At 45.1% G+C, this 20,157-nt stretch overlaps 5 protein-coding genes across 6 annotated transcripts; 2 read left to right on the forward strand and 3 right to left on the reverse strand.

The window, feature by feature from the left end:
* The first annotated feature begins 96 nt into the window (after positions 1-96).
* On the forward strand, positions 97-1,150 carry LOC115757776 (60S ribosomal protein L6). The gene is made up of 2 exons (XM_030698200.1): positions 97-238; positions 377-1,150. The coding sequence occupies exons 1-2, from the start codon at positions 128-130 to the stop codon at positions 1,052-1,054; spliced, it is 789 nt and encodes a 262-aa protein (XP_030554060.1). The 5' UTR covers positions 97-127; the 3' UTR covers positions 1,055-1,150.
* Positions 1,080-2,804, reverse strand: LOC115757775 (acyl-coenzyme A thioesterase 9, mitochondrial). The gene is made up of 4 exons (XM_030698199.1): positions 2,694-2,804; positions 2,544-2,644; positions 2,240-2,482; positions 1,080-2,184 (listed from the first exon to the last, which is right to left on the reverse strand). Exons 1-4 carry the CDS (start codon positions 2,750-2,752, stop codon positions 1,199-1,201), a joined length of 1,389 nt encoding a protein of 462 aa, XP_030554059.1. The 5' UTR covers positions 2,753-2,804; the 3' UTR covers positions 1,080-1,198.
* Positions 2,805-3,271: 467 nt separating this feature from the next.
* On the reverse strand, positions 3,272-5,226 carry LOC115771805 (acyl-coenzyme A thioesterase 9, mitochondrial). Its single transcript, XM_030717680.1, has 4 exons — positions 5,035-5,226; positions 4,904-4,974; positions 4,605-4,847; positions 3,272-4,544 (listed from the first exon to the last, which is right to left on the reverse strand). Exons 1-4 carry the CDS (start codon positions 5,154-5,156, stop codon positions 3,613-3,615), a joined length of 1,368 nt encoding a protein of 455 aa, XP_030573540.1. The 5' UTR covers positions 5,157-5,226; the 3' UTR covers positions 3,272-3,612.
* A 675-nt stretch (positions 5,227-5,901) lies between these two features.
* LOC115772059 lies at positions 5,902-13,618 on the reverse strand. Its single transcript, XM_030718003.1, has 16 exons — positions 13,523-13,618; positions 13,127-13,464; positions 12,730-13,065; positions 12,465-12,667; positions 12,095-12,303; positions 11,763-12,020; positions 11,246-11,703; positions 9,915-11,185; positions 9,149-9,540; positions 8,745-9,087; positions 8,526-8,688; positions 7,832-8,466; positions 7,569-7,771; positions 6,886-7,505; positions 6,185-6,818; positions 5,902-6,118 (listed from the first exon to the last, which is right to left on the reverse strand). The coding sequence occupies exons 1-16, from the start codon at positions 13,616-13,618 to the stop codon at positions 6,008-6,010; spliced, it is 6,270 nt and encodes a 2,089-aa protein (XP_030573863.1). The 3' UTR covers positions 5,902-6,007.
* Positions 13,619-13,948: 330 nt separating this feature from the next.
* LOC115757729 (protein pygopus) lies at positions 13,949-20,061 on the forward strand. Of its 2 annotated transcripts, none has more exons than XM_030698105.1 (4): positions 13,949-14,440; positions 14,832-17,542; positions 18,033-19,507; positions 19,589-20,061. In XM_030698105.1, the coding sequence occupies exons 2-3, from the start codon at positions 15,009-15,011 to the stop codon at positions 18,151-18,153; spliced, it is 2,655 nt and encodes an 884-aa protein (XP_030553965.1). In that variant the 5' UTR covers positions 13,949-14,440; positions 14,832-15,008; the 3' UTR covers positions 18,154-19,507; positions 19,589-20,061. The 2 variants fall into 2 exon arrangements, with proteins under 2 accessions (XP_030553965.1, XP_030553964.1); XM_030698104.1 differs by lacking the exon at positions 13,949-14,440 and adding an exon at positions 14,488-14,770.
* The last annotated feature ends 96 nt before the right edge of the window (positions 20,062-20,157 follow it).

Consider the following 20,157-nt stretch of genomic DNA (forward strand, 5'->3'; position numbering starts at 1 on the left):
AGCAAAGAGTTGCATCAAAGTCTATCGATAGCACGCATGCAGTGTTTTTGCTTGGTGCTGGCAATGCCGTGACACATAACCTTCCTTTTCTAAATAATTTTTGTGCTGTGTACACGTGTTCTCCACAATGGCACCCGTCGAAAAAGCTAAAAAGGTCGCCAAATCGGCCAAAAAGGGCAAGAAGCACCCCCTGAACTCATACCTCAAGGGTGGTATTCTGCGATACTCCAAAGCCCAGGTAAAAACAGACAAAAACACATTCAGAAAAGATGCCAACAAATGTTGCCACCAGATGTGACGCGCTTCCTTTGCCTCGTCTCGCAATCGACAATATGTGTGAGACTTGTGTTTAATATATTCATTTGTTGGCTTACAGATGTACAAGCGCCGCGCGCTGTACCGCCTGAAAGACAAGAAGCACCCCGTCGTGCAGAAGGAGAAGGTGCCCATCAAGAAGGTCAAGAAGATCGGAGGCCCCAAGAACGGAGGTGAGCGTACCGTTTATCTGCGCAAGCCTAAGGCCAACTATCCAACCAAGACTTTCGTGAAGAAGCGCCCCGGCAAGGCTAATTTCAGTGAGCACAAGCGCAACACGCGCCGCAATCTGCAGCCCGGCACCGTGCTCATCCTGTTGGCTGGCCGTCATCAGGGTAAGCGCGTTGTTCTGCTGAAGACGCTGACCTCTGGCCTGCTGCTGGTCACCGGTCCGTTTGCACTGAACTCGTGCCCACTGCGTCGCGTTTCGCAGCGTTATGTTATTGGCACCTCGACACGGGTGGATTTGGGCGCATTCAAGGTACCCGAACATCTGAACGACGCCTATTTCCGTCGCCTGAAGGCTAAGAAGCAAAAGAAGTCCGGCGAAGCCGACATCTTCGCGGCCAAGAAGGAGCGCTTTGTGCCCAACGAGCAGCGCAAGAAGGACCAGAAGGAGATCGACAGCGCCCTGCTGAAGGTGATCAAGGCCCACCCAGAGGGTAAATTCTTCAAGAAGTACTTGCAAAACATGTTCGCTCTGCACTCTTCCCAATACCCACACCGTCTGCGCTTCTAAGCGTTTGGCCCAAACAAAACTTCAATTTAAGGATTTTTAAATACTTTGATTACAAATAATTTTGTAAAAAGAAAATAAACAATTACAAAATCGTAATTATATGTGTCGAGGTACGAGGAAAACGAAAAACTAAGCGTGTGTTAGTTATTTTGCAGTTACCTCCTTCACCTGACAGTCTTCATTAGCGGGCTGGGGCACATCCAACTGCAAGTTGAGTGCGGTCATGAATTTGCGCCGCCCATGTATATACCAGAGCATCTCGCGATACGAGCCCGGCAACACCTCATCCACAATAGAATCCGTCTGGTAGGTGAGATAGAATACGTTGGTCGTTATGTTCTCGCCGCTTTTGGCATCCCAGTTTTGGGCAACTGTCATCAATTGGATATAGTTCTGCGCGGTGTACACAACATGGGCGGTCATTTCCAGGAATGCGGTTACCTGGACCGGATGCATGAAACTAATGTCCGATATGCACTTCAAAATGGGACGACCTCTTATATAGATGCTGGCCATTATGAAGCTCAGCTCGACGGCCTGACGCATCACATACCCACCGAAGATAGTGTTATGTGTATTGCGATTCTCTGGAAAGGGATTCATTATTGTGGTACGCTGACTGTCGGCCATCCAGCGGCATTTGGGCGGCAATATGCGTTTGTTTAAATCGAAGCTATCCGGTGCTGTGGTCAGTTTGAGCAGGCCATACATAATGGCCTGCTCGTGCTCCAGTGGTGGCGAAATGAATACACTTTCAGTCTTGGAGGTTTTGCGAATCTCCTGCCGCTTGTCCGCCTGCTCCCAGCATTGCTGCTCCATTTCATTGGCGGGCTTAATCTTATTCACCGGCGCAGGGCCCGTGTTGGTTGCATTGCGAGCGACCATCAGAAACAACGCTTTGGTCACGTTCAGATACTCCCCATCCAGAAGCTGGCGCACATAGATTGTTATCTCCATGGAAGTGCGACCCGCCCAGGATACAAAACCGCTCAGCTCAAGATCCTTGTTTACCTGCAAATCAACAATGTTTGTGAACTCGATACGATCCACCAGCAGTGTGACAAAAGTGTACGGCAAAGACACATCCTCGGGCAGCTCCGGCACGTTAATGTGACGATGGCACAGCCAAACTGGCAAGCGAATTAAACAGTAATATACACGGGATGCTTGTGCTGTTCGGCTCACCTGCAAACATATCCATGTCCTCCATTAGGCGACCAATACGCATTCTGCCCAGGTGATTGATGTAACGCTCTCGTATGATCTCATCCGCGCTAAGCGGCAAGGTGACCGTTGTATAGGAATCCTGCATGCTTCGCGGCGGCAGCTGCTCCGGCTTGGGCTGATGCTTCAGCAGATGCTTTCGTGACTTGGGTACGATATGATAGCCTATTTCCGCGCCCACTCGCTTACGTATCTTCTCCACAACTGCAATTGTATCCAGACTAAAATCATGCACAGCGTTGGTATTGTTGGTATTGAAGCTTACTTTCCGCCATGGTGCCCGAATAATGGTCCGATTGCTCCTTCAAAAATTCACCCATCTCATAGTGCCGCATAGCATAAGGCAGGCGCAACCCTGTTTGAGCTCTGCAACGTTTCTTATTTTGAGAGATTCCAACAGCTAGCCATGCCTCACCTGGACAAATATTGCCATGTGCCCGGGATCATGGGTCGCAGTCCTCTCACACGTTGCATTTTAAAAGTTTTTCTAAAAATTTGTGCCAAGATAAAAACCAAAATAAAAATGAATACTTATTAAAAAAAAAAAACAATTAAAAATTAATGAGAATATTTGCATAGAGCACTAGACAAAGCAGCAGGGCGATGAGGGGGTGTGTGGGGGGGGGGGGGGGGGGATGATATCAGCTACTCTCGGATCTTATATAGCAGACATATCTCAGGCAGTCGCCAAATTGTAAGTTTATCAGTCTCCAACGGGAGCATTGCAACAACAAGGTTTTATTACAGAGTAGTTTTGTTAGTACAGGTACAGTAAGAACTGCCTATGTTGACCGCCGAGTATTCGACTGGATTTGGCAAACACTTAACTACATATAAGGTTTTCGCTTATACTAAAACTAAACAGCTTTATAACTATATATTTTTGCTTGACAAGATGAGTTAAGCTGCATTTTATTTTACAGTGTTCACTCGGTTATTAGAATTGTCTAAAAATCGGAGTTGACATTTTTTTATTAAGGAAAACAACATTTACTTTTTCTTGCTCTTTTTTGAGATTTTGAAATATGTCTATAAAAATAATTAAATACAAATTAGGGTATTCATTAATTTAACTTTCAGATAATACAAATCGTTTTCTAACTTTGCGAGTGACCACTTTTAAATTAAGCACAATATGTTAGAAGGAAACTTAAGATTTAAGCTATGATATAACATAATATTAGTTTGGTTTTAGAAAAAAACAAGGTACTGCATTTGAGTGCGGTCAACTTTAAGAGTCTTCCCTGTGTCTGTGGTATTATTGCCAGCGGAGCGCCTCCTTATCATAGCCTCACGTCGTATTTAATTATCGTTATTCGTTTACAATCCTCAACTTATGTCTTCTTGAGACCCATGCTATATTCGAACTTGCGACGTCCCTGAAGATACCACATGGTCTCGTGGTAGGAGCGTGGCAGCACCTCGGTCACCGTATGCGGTGCCGAAAAGGTGTAGTAGAAGGTATTGGTGGTCACCTGGCTGCCGCTGTGCGGGTCCAGCACTTCGGCCACGGTCATAATCTGCACATAGTTCAGTTTCGTGTACACCACATAGGCTGTCATCTTAATAAACGAATCCACGCTCACGGGCTTCTCGAAGCTAATGTCCGAAATGTGCTCCAGCTTGGGACGCGTCTTGCAGTAGAGCACCGCGGCCGCCCAGCTAATCTCCAGAGCGGTGCGCATTAGAAAGCCGCCAAAGACCCGGTTATGATGATTACGATGCTCGGGAAACGATGGTATGGTGCTCATCTGATAGGAATCGGACATCCAGCGGCAGTTAGGCGGCAATATGCGTTTGTTCAGCTCCATGGTGTCGGTGGGCGTGGTGCGCTTGTACAGCTCGTACATGAGCGTCTGTTCCGGATCGTTGGGTTCCACCTTGAAGATGGACTGTGCGCACAGCAATTGGCGCTTTTTTTTGCGATCTATGCCGCCGGCTAGAATAACCGACTCCTCCTCGTTGGCTGGCTTAATGGGATTTACGGGCGCCGCCGCCGTGTTGGTAGCATTGCGCGCGGCCATAAGGAACAGCGCACGGGTCAGCTTCTTATAGCCGCCGTTTTGCATCTGCTCCAGCCAAACGACGACCTCCATGGAACTTGTGCCCACCCATGAAACATGGCCGGAGAGGCGTATATCCTCAGTGCCGGAGGCAAGGGTGTTGGCGAAATCAATACGATCCACGAGTATGGTCACAAAGGTGTACGGCAAATGCACATCTGCGGGCAGCTGGGGCACCACCAAATGCTTGTGGCAGCACCAGGCTACAACGATAAGCTAATTACATTGATAAACAATATTAATAAAGATAGACTGAGGCGAACCAGCAAACATGTCCATGTCCTCCAGCAGCCTGCCCATGCGCACATTGCCCAAATACGTCACATATTTATCCTGCAGCGAACGATTCGTGCTGAGTGGTATTATGGCCGAGGTAAACGAATCCTGCATGGCACGCGCCGGCAACTCCTCCAGCTTTGGTTGATATTTAAGCAGATGCTCCCGCGATTTGGGCAGCGGCTGATAGCCCGGCTCCAAGCCCAGACGCTGCATCATCTGCTGCTTGACTGTGCGATCATAGAGTTAACTAAGGTTATACACTAGAGATTATGGATGGACTTACTCTCCGACATGGTGCCGGAATCGTTGGGCACCGCCGATTGTTTGATGTGCGTGGGCGGCGCATAATGTCGGCTAGGCAGACACAAAGTTTTCGTTTAGTTATAGCTGTTACTTAAACGCTTTGCTACTCACATGCTCAATATTGAGGTCAGAGGCGCGATATGGGCAGTGCATAATTTCATAGACGCCGCCTGTGTACATTTTCTGTTAACCAGGCCGAAACACTTTTGTGCTCCCACGAAAGTACGCAACATTTTGATTTTACAGTTGTTCAAAAACTGAATTAAATGCGATTTTTCGTTCTGTGTTTGAGTTTTGACCCAGAACTAGAGGTGGCCGCGGCGCTTATGTACACACATTGAATACATACATACATATGTATATGTATGAGTATGAGTGCGAACAGCTGATTTTTGACTGCGCACCGTGGGCCAAGGCAAAGCATTAATCGCTTCAAATGCGTTGCGGCTAATTATTTAAGTATGATTAGATTTTGCCAATAATTTAGTTTTCTCCTTTTTATCTTATCTCATCTAAAGGAGTACAAGTGTCTACATTTATCATCAATTAAAATGTGCCCGCTTGCTTGCATGTAATTAAACAATGCGCCTGCAGCTAATTAGGTTATCCGCTGCATTTGCTCCACTGTTCATTAGCGGCGCTTCGTGACGTCATTAATGCCGTTAATATTTGTTGATTAGCGATTTATTTAATTAGATTGTAATAGCTCGAATAATCTAACAACAAATCAAATATTGTTAGGAAACTTAATTGAATATAATCAATATCTGTATATGCATGTGAACTACGAATATATATATAAAGATCTAACGCAGATTCCTTGGGTTTGTTTGGATGGATATACCTAAATAGAATAATAGCTGAAAGGTAGACTATATAGTGATCCGATGATAAGATTTTCTTTATATAGTTAAGGTTTCTTTGGGACAAAAGTATTGAAACCCCCCTTTTAAATCGATGGGAATGCTCCTTCACATTTTAATGCTACTCTAATCTCAAGATTACACTTAATACGAAAGTATTCAATATGTATTCAAATTAACAAATTCACATTCCATATATACTGATTGATTCATATGATTCACTAGAGATTCAATTCCTTCAGTGCAAAGTTAAGAACCATTGGTATCAAGCCGGCATCCTCCAGCTCCAGAATCTGCTGGCGCAAATTGTCCACATGTCTAGACGTAATAAGCTGCAAATACAAAACGCGATTATTTGAAGAACAACATTAAAAACCTAGTATATCTTTTAAACTTACCTTCTTTATCTTTTCGCGCTGCTCGGTGCTTTGACAGTAAATAAGCACCGTAGCGGCCATATGTGGACGATGGATGAGCATGCAGAGCTCGGCAAACTGATATAGATTCAGTGCGTCCACCACCGGGCAACCCTGCAGACGCAGCAGTGTTTTCTGCAATCGCTCCTCCAGCACAATTGAGCGCGTTTGCACTGCATTCTTGAGCGGATGCGTCAACACACAGTCCCAAGCCAGTGCAAGACCATCTAAATGCAAAAGCTGCGGCTTGCAGCTGAGTACATCGACCAATGCGTTTAGCTCGCGCACCATATTGAATATAACCATGCGTTTTAGTATACCATTCCAGATCTTGGGCAAATGTATATCGAAGCCCAGACAAATGTCTGCCATCACCTCCAGCGAGAGTGGATTCTGTGCATTGCGTTGCCAGACCATCTTCAAGATGTTAATCTTATCGCAGTTGTCATCAGCGAATTTCTCTATATTGGAATTGTAGCCGAGAGCCTTCAATTTGTGGACACACTTGATGGTGATGAACTCGCGCTGGTTAATGGTGTTGCTGAAGGAATTGCTACCATCATTGAGTTTAGAGTAGCACTCGTACATCTGCAGCTGCGTGGAGGTGTTGACAGGGCTGCCAAAGCAGAAGGTTACAAACACAGATACAAGATCAAAACTCCTATGGTTGGCTTCTAGCTTACCCGCCCTTAAAGATGAGGCCCACCAGGAACTGAACCGCCTCCGATTTGGGCCAGCTGCTGAGTAAATAAAATGCGCGCACAACATTTTCGCTAGCATTGCCGGTATCATCGCCATTACCGTTGCTGCCATGCTCCGGCCAGTTCTGATCTTCAAGGAAAGTTTCCTCTAAGATAGTACCGTCTGTGGTCTCCATTGTGACGGACAGCCAATGCTGCAACAGCTTAAACTGTATGTTACTTAGGGTGAGCTCGTGCAATGCACAAATCTCTTTGACCAGCGCATTGATGTCCACCTTGCTGGACTTGAGTATCAGTTCGTGATGGTATAGGCTATGTATTAGCTCTATGGGATGCTCTACCAGACGCAACAGTTTCTCATCGGTCATGCCATAAACGTAGAGCAAATGTTGTGTCTTTTGTATGGGATATCTTCGCTTGATTTTTGCCAACTGATCTTGGCACTTGGGATCATTGGTAAGCGAGCCATGGTCCTTGGCATATTTCCAGCACTCATAGGAGGCTTCCACCTGATCGGCACCCTCAGGCGCATAGCCGGCAACAAAATACAAGATAAGGAACACCTTGCTGGGACTGTGCACGTTTTTAACCAAACGGAGTATCTGCAAGTAAAAAGGGCTTCAAATTAAACTGCAAGCTGTGGGAAATGAACCTCAAGTTCGTACCGATTTAAGGAATGCATTATTGGTTGGATGCAAGCTCCAGGATTCCGACTCGTTTTTCGATTTGTACTCGGCTATAGAGTTCTTAACGGCTGCCATACAAAAGTAGTCACAATTCTGTGAGATATCCTTGGAGTTCTTAAGCGAAGTGCACATGAGTATGAGGGGGAACCAGCTCTGACAGTTGTCCACGTTGAGCTCGCTGTCTGCAGAATCAATTTAATAAATAAACAAATAATCTATAAGCGTCTAGCACAACAACCCACCGAGAATGTCTTTCAGAGGCTTTTCCACAATGGGTTTAAAGGGAAGGCGATAGCGCGCAATCTTGGGCAGCACTCCGTTCTCCTTTTGCGACTGCAGCCACATGTCCGTCTCCAGTTGACCAGGTCGATTGCGACGTCGCCTGATCATCTTGTGGCGCAGGAAATGTAAAATATTTATCCAGGTTTCCATCTGCTTGGGCGCTGCATCGAAGAACATAAGAATCTCAATAACGCATAGATACAGCTCATAGAAATATATGTTGATCTCCTCAATGAACTGCTTCAGCTTGGAAGTGAAGAGCTCTTCATTCTTAATTTCATTTATATAGGGCTGGCACATATCCCGTATCTCGTGCACGCTGCTTAACATGACCAGTTCTTCGTCACCAAACGTATCCGTTTTAATTTCATAGCGCAGCTCTTGTGCATTCAATATGCTCAATATTTGTGTGATGAGCATCTTTTGATAATCCAAGCCAAAATCGGTGCTCATTCGTTCCAGCAGCTGCACGTTGAGACGCTTGTTGTGAAATTCCTTTAGCAGCTGATCAATGTTGTCCACATCGGCATTGAATTTGCCTTTAATACTCGGATCCTGTTGGCAGAACTCCAAATAGTAATACAGCTTGTTGCGTCTGTTGAAATGCGAAAGTCGGATTAAACATAAAAAAAAAACCCCTAGAATTTAACATACTTGGCACGCAATACTTGTACATAATCCATTTCGTCAATATGCTCATTGTACATGGCGGAGAGCGTGAGAAAATGTATTTTCTGCTGATCCGTTTTCACCTCCACGGACAGCTTGTCCAGCAGGGCCCGGGATTCGGTATCCGCTACCAGCATGGTGAAAAGCTCTGAAAGAGTTTGAAGCAATTAAAGCGGAGATTAGGCAAACGCTTGAAAGTTTTACCAATTAAGTTGGCCTCCTTGTTGTTCATGGCATTGCGCAGGATGCGGCGTAATTGCAGCGTAATGAAACCCTCGTTAATGATCTTCCCGCTGCGATTCTGTTTCTGATATTCCAGCAGATACTGTGACATTATATACCAGACGTCGTGCTCCTTGGCCTTGGTCAAATGTTCCAGCGACAAAAAGAAATCGGAACGAGCGCCATCAATATCGCCCTTGACATTCTCCGGCAGCAGCTGTTGCAATTGCAGCAACAACGAATTATTTTGTTTCGTCTGAATGGTCATCAGAAGCAGTGTGCGCGCCAAGAACTTGACAATGGGCAGACTACCAGTCATGCGTTTCTAAAGGGTATACACATTGTAATCAATTTTTTGAAGTTGAGCTAGCGAAATCGCCCCGTACCTTCTGCAGCGGCTGCTTCTGTGGCTGCACATCGACATCATCGAACATAGACACGGAGTAACGCTTCTTGGTCGTGTGCTCCACAGCCAATTTCACCTCAATAGACTCATTGACCGCCGTGGAGAAATTTAGCGTTGTTTCGCCCAGTGCAATTGGCGCGCCATCCAGCGCGCGGCAGATTTGATCGTTTATGCTCTTCTCCTTGCCCAGATAGTGCGTCTCTATGACATCCATCGGATAGTGTATGACTGCGACGCGAACATACTTAATCAGCTCATTAAGATCGCGCTGGCGACTGCGCTCGTGCAACAGCGCCTCCGTTAACAGCTCGTAGGCCAGTGGAAAGCTCAAAGGATCACTTTCGTTCAACATCTTCAGCGAAGAATACATCTCTGTTGCGAGAAAACAAAGTATTTAATTAGTTTACTAACAAGAATTACTTGACTTTCCCAAAGACCTAACGCGTTTTCTGTTAGTTTTAACTATCAATCAATTCATTTAAACTATAAAAGCGGATATATAGAATTTTAAAGCCAATCGGACAAAGGAACGGAAATTATCCTTTAACAGCTTTCTGCTTGTTTTTCTAGAGTGGATTTTTTTTTAATTGATGAAACACGACAGACATAAATAAATGTTTACATACATTTGTAAACAACTAGATATGATGATGTATAGATCCATCATTAATACTTACTACTGCAGAATCTTTAAGCCCGTCGCTGATTAATAATTAGTTAGTCGGTTAATCAGACTAAATACTTACCAAGACCATTATTCTTGGTCTCGTTAATTTGCTGCACCAGCAGCTCAATGGCAAAGTTGATAAACTCAACGCTGTTCTCTGGCACACAGTCGATGAATTCCAGTACGTGATGAGCCAACGCACAGCTGAGCGGCAGACAGCCCATGCGCTGGCTGATGCGCAACAGTCCTTGCACCTTTTGCAGACCAAGTGCGCCGCATAGTTCAGCCATTTCACTGACTATAAAAGCGCAAACATTCAATGCGGCCTGAGCGCGTGACATGATCAGCTCGATGCCCTCATCGAGCAGCTCCAGGCGTCTTTGCAGCGATATCAGATCACTGCTGGCGCTTAGCTGCAAATTGAACTTTTGGCGCAATTGAAAGCAATGTTTGATGAGCAGATATCGCTGACTGTACGCAGAGTCCACATGCGGCAGCAACAGCTTGAATAACTCCAGCAGATTAACGTGCTCCTGCAATTTGGCTTCGTTCACAAACGAGCCCGAGCTCATCTCGAGCAGATTGGCCAGGATATCAACAACATCGCTGCCTTGTTTTTCAATATATTTGCATTTTAGCGACTTGAAGAACTCATAGGCTAACTCAATTTGACCACGTCGCGCCATCTGATAGCAGCAATTGAAATTGGCGCTGGTGGAGATCTCTGGCGCTGCTTTTGTCAGTGTGTGTATATCGTCCAGCATGTCCGGCAAATTTAGCTTAACAATGCGCATCATAAATAGCTCCAGATTGATGTCAGCCGCGCTATCCGCTGGCCAGCCATACTTGACCTTCATGATCTTTATGACCTGTATCTCGTATTCAGCATTGATCTTCGCGCTCAGCGGATGGGTGGAATTGCGTAGTTTAATAAGCGGTGACACCGTTTCTGGCCACGGCACTGGCGCATTTTGTAGTATCGAGAGGGCGCACTCCATGCGACTGTCCTCGTTGTGCAGCAGCTCTATGCAGGCCATCGCGCGCTCCAGCCAATTGCTAAGCGATTGACGATTGCCCACCAATTGAGCTATATACTGTTTGATGACATTTAAAGGCTGGCGACCCTTCTCCTTATAGATGGGATATAGAAAATCCTTTACCAGGTTCTGTAAATTATCCAAATGCACGCGCTGTAATATGCGCAAAGCTTTGTCATCTATGGAGTCCTGCATATAGTTATCCAGTGTAAAGACCAGCTTGTAGCTCGTTTTTAATACTGATAAATCCTGCAGAGCATTGACCAGATCGCGCAGCTTGCCAATGTTGCGCTCCTGCTGGCGACCCAAATGGCTGAAAAAAGCAAAAAGAGTTGCATTTCGTTTCAATGATTTTCAGCAACAAAAAACTCACGAGTAGATAAATTGAACTTCCTCGAATATTTCTAAAATATTGCTCGCAAATTCGAGACCAATATCGGGCCAGTGTTCGCTATATTGCAGCTTGCGGGTCATCTCAATGCTCCAGTCGGTAATAAACGGCATAATGGTTGGATGCGTACTGCTGACCATGGGCACGAATTGGCGCAACCACTGCACCACATTTAGTGGTTCGGTATTGCTGGGTATGAATCCCAGCAGTGTGCGCAATTCATCCTCGCTGAGATGCGGCAAAATGCTACTCGAGTGACGCCGCCAGATAAGACAGGCGGAGGGCATGTCGTTGCTAAACATGCCCTTGACCACCCTCACTAGATTCGTGTTGTACACGAACTTTTGCCACTCGGTGTTGCACTCATAGGGATCAATGATGGCCAACGTTTTAAGGCGATGCAGTTGCTCATCTATTTCCAGCATGTGCAGCTCATCTTCCTGTGTGCGAATATTGAATATATTTATAAGCGTGTTTTAGCATTCTTTTAAGCCCTCACCTCAAAATCCAATCTCTTCTGTATTTCCTTTAAGTAACGCTCCAAAATTTGACGCGAACTTAAATTAATCATGCGATTATTTTTGAGAAACGCTTTGCTCTCAATCTGCCCCAGCAATTTAAGCAGCATTTGAAACTTCTCTTCCAGATCGGAGGACTGCGCATTGTGGGTATTCGAATTGCACAGCTCGATGAGAATACGTTTGGCTCTGGCCTCGTAGATTGGCTGCAAACACAGCTCAAATTGTTTGCCAAAGTCCTGGACGAATTCGCAAAAGCAGAGACATAATAAAAAACTAATTTTATACTGATAGGACGTAATCAAGCAGCTACCTCCGCCTCTTCCAGACGTCCCTTAGCAATGAGTTTCTTTAAACGATCACTGGGATCCGTCTCGGAGACCATCATCATTTCCAGCTCCGAAGGAATTTCCCTCTCACTAATCGCCCGGGCAGCCAGATAATATAAATTAACGGCGCTCTTCGGTTGCCGTATGAGCCAGGCGTGCAGCGGCACCTCCACCTCGTTTTTGCACTTGAGCGCTAAAAAGTTGACAATCAGTCAGTAAATCAAGTAAATAAAATTAAGCATAGCTGCCGCTATCTATCTCATTATCGACTTGCGGGATAAGCAGAAGCAATACAACTTTTTGAATGCTTTGCTGCACTGAGCAGGATCAAATACGAATTAGACCAAAACTTACAAGGATATTCGACAATCTTAATAAAACGCTCGCCATCTGCTGTGGGCTTGGTAAGTATTAACAGCTCCACATGCTCCTCGCTGGACTCCATGACCAGCATGTCCTCGACGAGCAGCGTGCGATTCAGCGTCGACTGACTCAAGCTGACAGTTCGCGTGAACGGGCAAATCTGCAGCAGGTGGCCAGAATGGGTCAAGGCAATGCTGCGAGCATAGAGAACAACAAAAAATTGAAAATATGCAGAAATTTGTATGCTCAAACCTACATATAATGCTCCGCATTGTATGTGTCCTTTATGCTGCCCAGATGCGTTGGCAAATTGATGCGAGTGACATCATTAGAAGCGCTTTTAAAATTTAGTGTGCCCTGTGCGCCAGTTATAATCAGATCATGAGCAGCAATTAGCGACTCCTGATTGTTGATGACATAGCCGAGGCCTGTTGGCTGCTTGAGCAGCAGAGCGCTGTCCACACTGTTGACAGCACGTCCAGCGGAGGTGCGCTCAATGGTGACATCATCCAGAAGTGCAGCCATGTTTTCGTTATCATTTAACGTAACATTGGATAGTGATTCCAGCTGGCCTTCGTTGAACTCACTCAGACTAGAAACGTGAAAGTGTTTGAGCGACATAATCACTATATTTGAGTGCGGATTCTACTCACCAATAGACGCTGCCATTTTTGCAGGTAAAGTAAAAGTGCTGTTCCAATTGCTGTATGCTTGTAAATGTGCCACTATTGATGCTCACATCCTCCATTTTGATGCAAACACTGAACAGCAACAAGCCCTTGATATATACGCCATGGACTTCGCCATCCGTTAGGCCGCACACAATCAGGTTTCCGCTGTTGGATATGGCAATTGCATCGATCTGTGCGCCAAAACTGAGAAAACTGCACTTGGCCACCAGCTCATCCTCGAGGAGCAGCAGACTCTTATCAATCGATATCACCATTTTGCCACTTTGCACAGAGGCTTGAATAGTCGGATATTTCGCAACCTAGCAAACAAAATTATTTAATGATTGTTTTTTTTTTTTAATTTTATGTGTATTTCACCCCATCTTCGCTGCTTATTTTGAAAATGCTGCGCGAGGAAAATGCGTTGGAAATGGTCTCATCCTCTACCGTAGACGCTTCAAAGTTGCTCCACATTGTTAAGCACGCAAACTTTTAGTCGATACAAAAAAACAAATTTAAATCAGCCAGCGCCAAAATTGTAAGCGTCACTTGCCAGTAGGGATGAGAGTTAACATCATCTAATGGCGATAGTTTCGATAGTTCCATTGAGTGGGCATAAAAATGCTTCTTGCCACATTTTATACACCTGAAGACCAAATACTAAGCAGATTTATTTATATATGTTATTGCTATATGGCTTACAAATCAATGTAAGCCATAAACATGTTTAAAGTTTTTGCTTATCGATATTATCTAAATAGCATATCGATGGGCTGAACACGCATATGGATTGATGGTCACCCCAACTATAAAATAAAGAATGGAATTTTGGTATTTGGTTGTTGTCGAAATACGGTCACCTTGGCTGACAGGCGAGGAAAATTATTTATATTTTAGAATCCACGACGCTTCGCATACGAAAATTGCCGAATTATTATAGTTACGCACAAATTTTAAACGCATCGGCGTACAAATGACCAAGTGTGGCGCTAAACAACCCAAAATTATGTGTTATTTGTGTTCAAATGGTTACGCAGCAACCAATTCACACATAAAAATATAGTCGGACACCGCGGCCATCAACAAAAAACTAAAACCACGAATGATATTTGCGTGCGCAAACGGCAATACTGCATGCTGAAAATTAAAAACGTGCAAATCATTTCGGATTGCCGCACATAAGAATGCGCTCACAATTTGTAGTGTAATTTATAACAAAACGCAGCAAAATTGCTGCCGCTGCTTTGCGGTGGTGGTGCAAAAAGAACATTAAATCGGTGGCAAGAAGAAGAGCCAGTAAGTGAGAAAATTGTAATTAAAGAAAAAAACGAAAAGATAATCAGCGCTGTGTCTAACAAAATCAATTAATCATATCAAATAAAAAAAAAAAAAACAAAACGGTTAATTATTGCAACGTGCAGCCAATATCGCATATTGTGTTATTTGTGCTGCAGGTGCTGCTGCTGCTTGGCGCTACGCTGCTCAGAGACGCTGCCAACGCTGACGACATGCGCGCGTAGAGTTGCCAGCTCTGAAATTGCCAAGGTAGTCGCATTTGTGGCGGCTTCTGTCCTCACAGAGGTTTATATATTTTTTTTTGGACACTTTTCACATTGGGATGCAGTGGTAAATGGTGCAGCAATTAATTAAAATCTATAGAACACTCAAGGAGCTCCTTTTCGCACAGGTTGGCAGCCCCGCTCGGCTGAAGGAAGCAAACATCGAGAGCCGCATTTCCATACAATTTGTATTTTGAATAAACGCGTCGTGATCCCGCGGATCGACGACGCCATTAGATAGAAATTTTCGTTCGCCCCGTAGTTAAAGAAAAGCTGCCACCATTCGGAAGAAAAACACTTCGAATATGACCCACAATATCGGTATGGCGCCATATCGTTTGCCGGGTCCAGCGGGCGGTCTCTGTCCGCCTGATTTTAAGCCGCCGCCACCGACGGATATCATCTCGGCGCCGAGTAATCCGAAAAAACGACGGAAAACATCAAATGCGGCTAATTCGGCGGCGGCAGCTGCTGCAGCGGCGGCAGCTGCGGCGGCTGCCGCTGCCAATTCGATGCAACAACAACAATCGGCGCCGCCAACACCGCAGGATTTGTTGCCACCGCCGCCGATGAGCGGTTTCGGTGATACAATTGTCGCCTCCAATCCGTTCGATGATAGCCCCCAGGTATCTGCCATGTCCAGCTCAGCAGCCGCTGCCATGGCGGCTATGAATCAAATGGGCGGCGCCGGCGGACCCGGCGGCCATTTTGGCCCGCACCCGCATTGGGAGGAGCGCATGGGCATGGGCATGCATCCGCATATGCATCCACATCCGCATCATCCAAACGCCGGTGGCGGACCCATGGGCCATGGGCCACACGGACCGCATCATATGGGTGGACCTCCACCCATGCGTGGCATGAGCCCCTTGGGACCTGGCGTGAGTCCTTTAGGACCTGGCGTGCATCCGCATGGCATGGGACCCGGCGTTGGACTGCCGCCGCACATGAATCATGGTCGAGCTGGCGGAGTACCCATGGGCAGTCCAATGGGTGCAATGGCTGGCATGGGCGGCATGAGTCCAATGGGCAACATGGGAGGACCAAGCATATCCCCACATCATATGGGTATGGGCGGATTATCACCCATGGGCGGTCCCAACGGGCCTAATCCGCGTGCAATGCAGGGATCGCCCATGGGCGGTGCTGGTGGACAGATGCCCGGACAGAATTCGCCAATGAACTCGCTGCCAATGGGCTCACCCATGGGCAATCAAATTGGTAGTCCACTGGGTCCAGGACCTGGGCCCGGGCCGGGCCAACAGCAACCAGGAACCCAACAGCAGCAGCAGCAGCCACAAAACCCGCAACAGACGCACATGAACAATGGACAAATGGGTCCGCCGCCCCTGCACAGTCCGCTGGGCAATGGGCCAACAAATCACAGTCACATGTCCGGTGGACCAGGTCCTGGTCCGGGTCCTGGGCCGGGCGGTTTAGTTGGGCCCGGTGGCATGTCGCCAGCCAACAGCAACAACAACAATAATAACAGCAACATGATGGGTGGCAATGCGTCCAACAACAACAATAGCAATAATAATAATAATAACAATAACAACAATGGCAGCAATCCCAACAACAGCAACAACAATCAAAATCCTCATCCACATCTGTCGCCAGCGGCGGCAGGTGGCCGTCTGGGCGGTGTGCCCAATTCAATGCAATCGAACGGTCCAATGCCTGTGGCGTCATCAGCAGTATCGACAGCGGCGACGACGACGTCAACATCGGTAACAGCGACCACATCAGTGCCTACGTCCTCACCAGCGCCGCCCGCCATGTCACCGCATCATGCGTTAAATAGCGCCGGTCCCAGTCCGGGCATGCCCAATTCTGGGCCCAGTCCGTTGCAGTCGCCAGCTCTAAGCGGCGGTCCTGGCAGCAACAACAGCAATAACAACAACAACATGAGCAACAACAATGGACCCATGATGGGCCAGCAAATGAATCCAAATGTTCCTATGCAGCAGCAGCAGCAGCAACAACAACAGCAGCAACAACAACAGCAGCAACAACAACAGCAGCAACAACAGCAGCAACAACAACAGCAACAACAACAGCAACAACAACAACAGCAGCAGCAGCATGGCCCTATGGGCGTCCATATGGTTGGACCACCGGGCGGACCAGGTGCACCTGGTCACGGCCCTGGTGGTCCCATGGGCATGGGCATGAATCAAATGCTGCCGCCTCAGCAACCGCCACACCTTGGAGGACCACCGCACCCGCAGCTCATGAATCATCCGCACCCGCATCATCCGCATCCTGGTGGTCTGCCTCCACATCACATGATGGGACCCGGACCGGGCATGCATGGTCCCGGTCCAGGCGGCATGCCACCCCATATGGGGGGTGGCGGCGGTAATCCGCACATGATGGGTCCACACGGCAATGCTGGCCCACACATGGGTCATGGTCATATGGGTGGTGTGCCAGGACCAGGTCCGGGACCAGGCGGCATGAATGGACCGCCACCGCATCACGGAATGCCACCTCACCACGCACACTCACACCCACATCATCACAGCCACGGACACAGTCCGATGGGCGGGCCGAACATGTTTGGCGGTGGCGGCGGTGGTGGCCCCATGGGTCCGGGTCCTATGGGCAACATGGGTCCCGGCCCCATGGGTGGTCCTATGGGCAACATGGGCGGCCCTATGGGCAAGCCCATGACAATGAGCGGTGGCAAAATGTATCCACCGGGTCAACCAATGGTCTTCAACCCGCAGAATCCAAATGCGCCGCCCATATATCCATGCGGCATGTGCCACAAGGAGGTCAACGACAACGATGAGGCGGTCTTCTGTGAATCCGGTTGTAATTTCTTTTTTCACAGGTAAGCAACGTCTCATATGGCATACTAGCAAATATTGCCCGGCCTTGCACGGGCAAAATATTTCACATTATATTAAAAATCTTTGAGGTGGTATATCAGAAAAAAGTAAAGTGGTCTTTTATTCACTTTTTACAAATCTGTAAAGCTTTCAAATCAATTTATCGTCGATTGGATAAAGAAATACTTTTGCACAAAGCTTTTAATTCCCCCATTTTCCGCCCTGTAGTGCGGATTTGAATGAATTTTGAAAAAGACGCCTATGGAAATAAGTTTAAAGCCAATCAGGCGGAAACACCTTATCCCCTTATTTCCCACCCAGAGATGTGAATTTTTCAAAAATAGTAATATGTTTACAGTAAATTATCACAAAGACTCGAAAATACATGCAGCCATTTAGTTTTGCAATGTGAAAAATTTGTAGCTCCTACCCTTTGGGGTATGATCACGATAATGAATCAATCCTTCATTTAAATAATATTATATTTTCTAGAACCTGCGTGGGACTGACGGAGGCGGCCTTTCAAATGCTCAACAAGGAGGTGTTTGCTGAGTGGTGCTGTGACAAGTGTGTGTCTTCCAAGCATATACCCATGGTCAAGTTCAAGTGCTGAAGAACCACCAACAACAACAACAACGATGATAACAACAACAATCACCACCAGCTAGCACTCATTCACTCTGTATAAATATATCCAAGCATTAACTATTTTAATTGTAGGGTTTAAGCAGTTTAAGGTAACCCACATACATCATACCGCATGCGCTCACAATAGTCAAAGGTCCCCAACGAAACCCTCAATTTAAATGCAAAGACTCACTATATATATATACTATATATATATGTGTGGCCGGAGCAGTGTTGTGATTTTTCGCTTCGGCCAGGCTCAATGCGCGCATCCTTAACAAAAGCAAAATCAAACCTTAAGCAACACTGAAAACACGAGATATGTGTGCTAATTGTAATATAGTATAGCATAGTATACATATATATATATAAATCTATATCTGTATCGCATGTGAGACGATTCGTTGTTGTCAGCCTAGAAAGCATGATAAGCAGAAAGTAACGGAAATGGCAGAAAACAAAAGCAACAAAAATCTGAAATACACACTGAAAAAGGCGAAACGTCGATAACGAAAGCCAATATCAATCTACTCTAGTGTGTATTAAAAAAAAAAGGCAAAATTATGAATAAAAAAATAAAAACATCGGGAAATTCAAGAATGAATATAACGTTAAATTCTTAAGCAAAATGATAAGGAAAAGCAGTTTAGAAGCGGACACAAAACGTTATTTTTACAATTTGTTTTCGAATTATTAGAGTTTTAAGTGTGTGTGGAGTGCATGCAAATACTATACATATATATATATATATAATATACACACATAAGATATCTTTAAAACTAAATATCGATCTGACAATGAGCATACAAATTGTAACGTAAACAAAATTTAGCCGTGTGTGTGAAATTGTTTTCAAGAAAAAGTCTTTCGTGTGGTGTTTTTTACTCTTGCGTCAATTTTGCATAAACTTTTTAAACAAAAACAAACAAAAAACTAAAGAAAAAATACTTAATATGCTAAGCGAAAGAGTATTGACGTATCGATTGAACTGATAAGGAGTTTGGGTATTTACAAATTATTAAAGTTCGAGAAGCAATAAATAGAAAACGGAATGCGAGTGAAATCGATTGCGAACAAAAGAAAGCACAAGAAATTATTAAATAAATGCAGCGAAACAGAACTAATTTAAGCATTAAAAGTTAACGCGTGAATTCAAAATGAGAAAATTGTATAAATTGCAACTTAAGTTATTTATAATTAAATAAAAAAAAAAAGTACATACAAAATAAGTTGAAAACTTTTGATCGTGTTTACTCGCAACGTGAGAAAGCAAAACTGTGGGGGGAGTACGATACAATCAAAAAATTATATCGTGACTTCACCCAAATGCAAATAAGTAGGTATGCCACTTATTGTTATGAAAACATGTGTTTTCAGTTATCAATTAACAACAAATTACAATCATTTTTTCTATTGCCTAGGACTTGACAACGTTTCTATACCAACCTCTGCTATTCAAACCTATGTTCTCTTTGTCTCTCTGAATAATTGACTTGTTTACCGAAATGGTTGGCGTATAGAAGAGGAAATGTTAAACCCAAAAGGGTGGTATATATATATATATTCTTGGTCACTTTCAAACGTCAGTGTCTATGTAAACTAGTCCATTAATCTGAAAGCTATCTAATTATTCCTTGCATAGATACGTTCTTTTGTTTATGTTAGTAAATAAGTTGAGGTTGTCATACTTTTTGTTTTTCAAGATACTTTAAGAAAATTCCGCAATTACGAAATTCATTATTCTTATAATCAATATCAAATCACGTTGTATTAAAAGTCTATCGAAAATCAAGTTGAAACTCTTCAGTGTCTGTGGAGTGTTAGCCATATGCTATAAACATTTTGAATGCATATCTCTCTGAACCCAAAAGTTACGTAGTTTCTGCAGCTACGAAAATAAACTCTAGTTTGTCTTGTTTGAATACTCCTTTCCTTAGTTTATATTGAATATAATTGTGATTGTATTTCAGTTTTGGAATACTTAGACTAA

Source organism: Drosophila novamexicana, unplaced genomic scaffold (assembly GCF_003285875.2).
Source record: "Drosophila novamexicana strain 15010-1031.04,08,12 unplaced genomic scaffold, DnovRS2.1 tig00000108-arrow-pilon, whole genome shotgun sequence".
In the NCBI taxonomy this organism is placed as follows: Eukaryota; Metazoa; Arthropoda; class Insecta; order Diptera; family Drosophilidae; genus Drosophila; species Drosophila novamexicana.

Excerpts from the sequence above, each read along its gene's own strand:
- LOC115757776 (XM_030698200.1), top strand. The coding sequence starts at position 128 with ATGGCACCCGTCGAAAAAGCTAAAAAGGTCGCCAAATCGGCCAAAAAG. Across the intron at positions 239-376 it reads TGCGATACTCCAAAGCCCAG|ATGTACAAGCGCCGCGCGCT; the intron begins GTAAAAACAGAC and ends GTTGGCTTACAG.
- LOC115757775 (XM_030698199.1), bottom strand. The coding sequence starts at position 2,752 with ATGCAACGTGTGAGAGGACTGCGACCCATGATCCCGGGCACATGGCAA. Across the intron at positions 2,645-2,693 it reads ACATGGCAATATTTGTCCAG|AGCTCAAACAGGGTTGCGCC; the intron begins GTGAGGCATGGC and ends GAAACGTTGCAG. Across the intron at positions 2,185-2,239 it reads GGACATGGATATGTTTGCAG|TTTGGCTGTGCCATCGTCAC; the intron begins GTGAGCCGAACA and ends TTCGCTTGCCAG.
- LOC115771805 (XM_030717680.1), bottom strand. The coding sequence starts at position 5,156 with ATGTTGCGTACTTTCGTGGGAGCACAAAAGTGTTTCGGCCTGGTTAAC. Across the intron at positions 4,975-5,034 it reads CTGACCTCAATATTGAGCAT|CCGACATTATGCGCCGCCCA; the intron begins GTGAGTAGCAAA and ends GTGTCTGCCTAG. Across the intron at positions 4,848-4,903 it reads TTCCGGCACCATGTCGGAGA|TCAAGCAGCAGATGATGCAG; the intron begins GTAAGTCCATCC and ends ATGATCGCACAG.
- LOC115772059 (XM_030718003.1), bottom strand. The coding sequence starts at position 13,618 with ATGTGGAGCAACTTTGAAGCGTCTACGGTAGAGGATGAGACCATTTCC. Across the intron at positions 13,066-13,126 it reads AAAAATGGCAGCGTCTATTG|TCTGAGTGAGTTCAACGAAG; the intron begins GTGAGTAGAATC and ends TCACGTTTCTAG. Across the intron at positions 6,119-6,184 it reads AGCGCGAAAAGATAAAGAAG|CTTATTACGTCTAGACATGT; the intron begins GTAAGTTTAAAA and ends TTGTATTTGCAG.
- LOC115757729 (XM_030698105.1), top strand. The coding sequence starts at position 15,009 with ATGACCCACAATATCGGTATGGCGCCATATCGTTTGCCGGGTCCAGCG. Across the intron at positions 17,543-18,032 it reads TGTAATTTCTTTTTTCACAG|AACCTGCGTGGGACTGACGG; the intron begins GTAAGCAACGTC and ends TATATTTTCTAG.